The sequence below is a fragment of the Phaethon lepturus genome, unplaced genomic scaffold (genome assembly GCF_000687285.1).
Source record: "Phaethon lepturus isolate BGI_N335 unplaced genomic scaffold, ASM68728v1 scaffold35796, whole genome shotgun sequence".
Lineage (NCBI taxonomy): Eukaryota > Metazoa > Chordata > Aves > Phaethontiformes > Phaethontidae > Phaethon > Phaethon lepturus.
The window spans coordinates 734-985 of NW_010547478.1; the positions used below are offsets into that span (position 1 = coordinate 734).

At 63.9% G+C, this 252-nt stretch overlaps 1 protein-coding gene across 1 annotated transcript in view; it reads right to left on the reverse strand.

Moving 5' to 3' along the window:
• Positions 1 to 252, reverse strand: part of LOC104622779 (serine/threonine-protein kinase receptor R3-like) — a gene marked incomplete at both ends in the record, with an annotated part of 1165 nt that overhangs the window by 513 nt on the left and 400 nt on the right. The window contains one exon of the mRNA XM_010289656.1: positions 120 to 247. Coding sequence (XP_010287958.1) covers positions 120 to 247 — 128 coding nt within the window. The remainder of the gene's footprint in view (positions 1 to 119; positions 248 to 252) is intronic.

Sequence of the window (252 nt, forward strand, 5' to 3'; positions counted from 1 at the left end):
TGGTATCACATCCCTGGGTTGCCGCATCCCTGGGAACACCCCTGGGGTACTGCATCCCTGGGGCACCGCATCCCTGGGGTACCACGACCCCGGGGTTCCATGTCCCACCCCCATCTCACCCAGGTCTGCGATGCAGCACTGCCGGTTGCTTTTCACCAGGATGTTCCTGCTCTTCAGGTCACGGTGCGCGATGGCGGGCTTGCCCTGGGTGCCGAAGATCTCCACGTGGAGGTGGACGAGGCCGCAGATGAT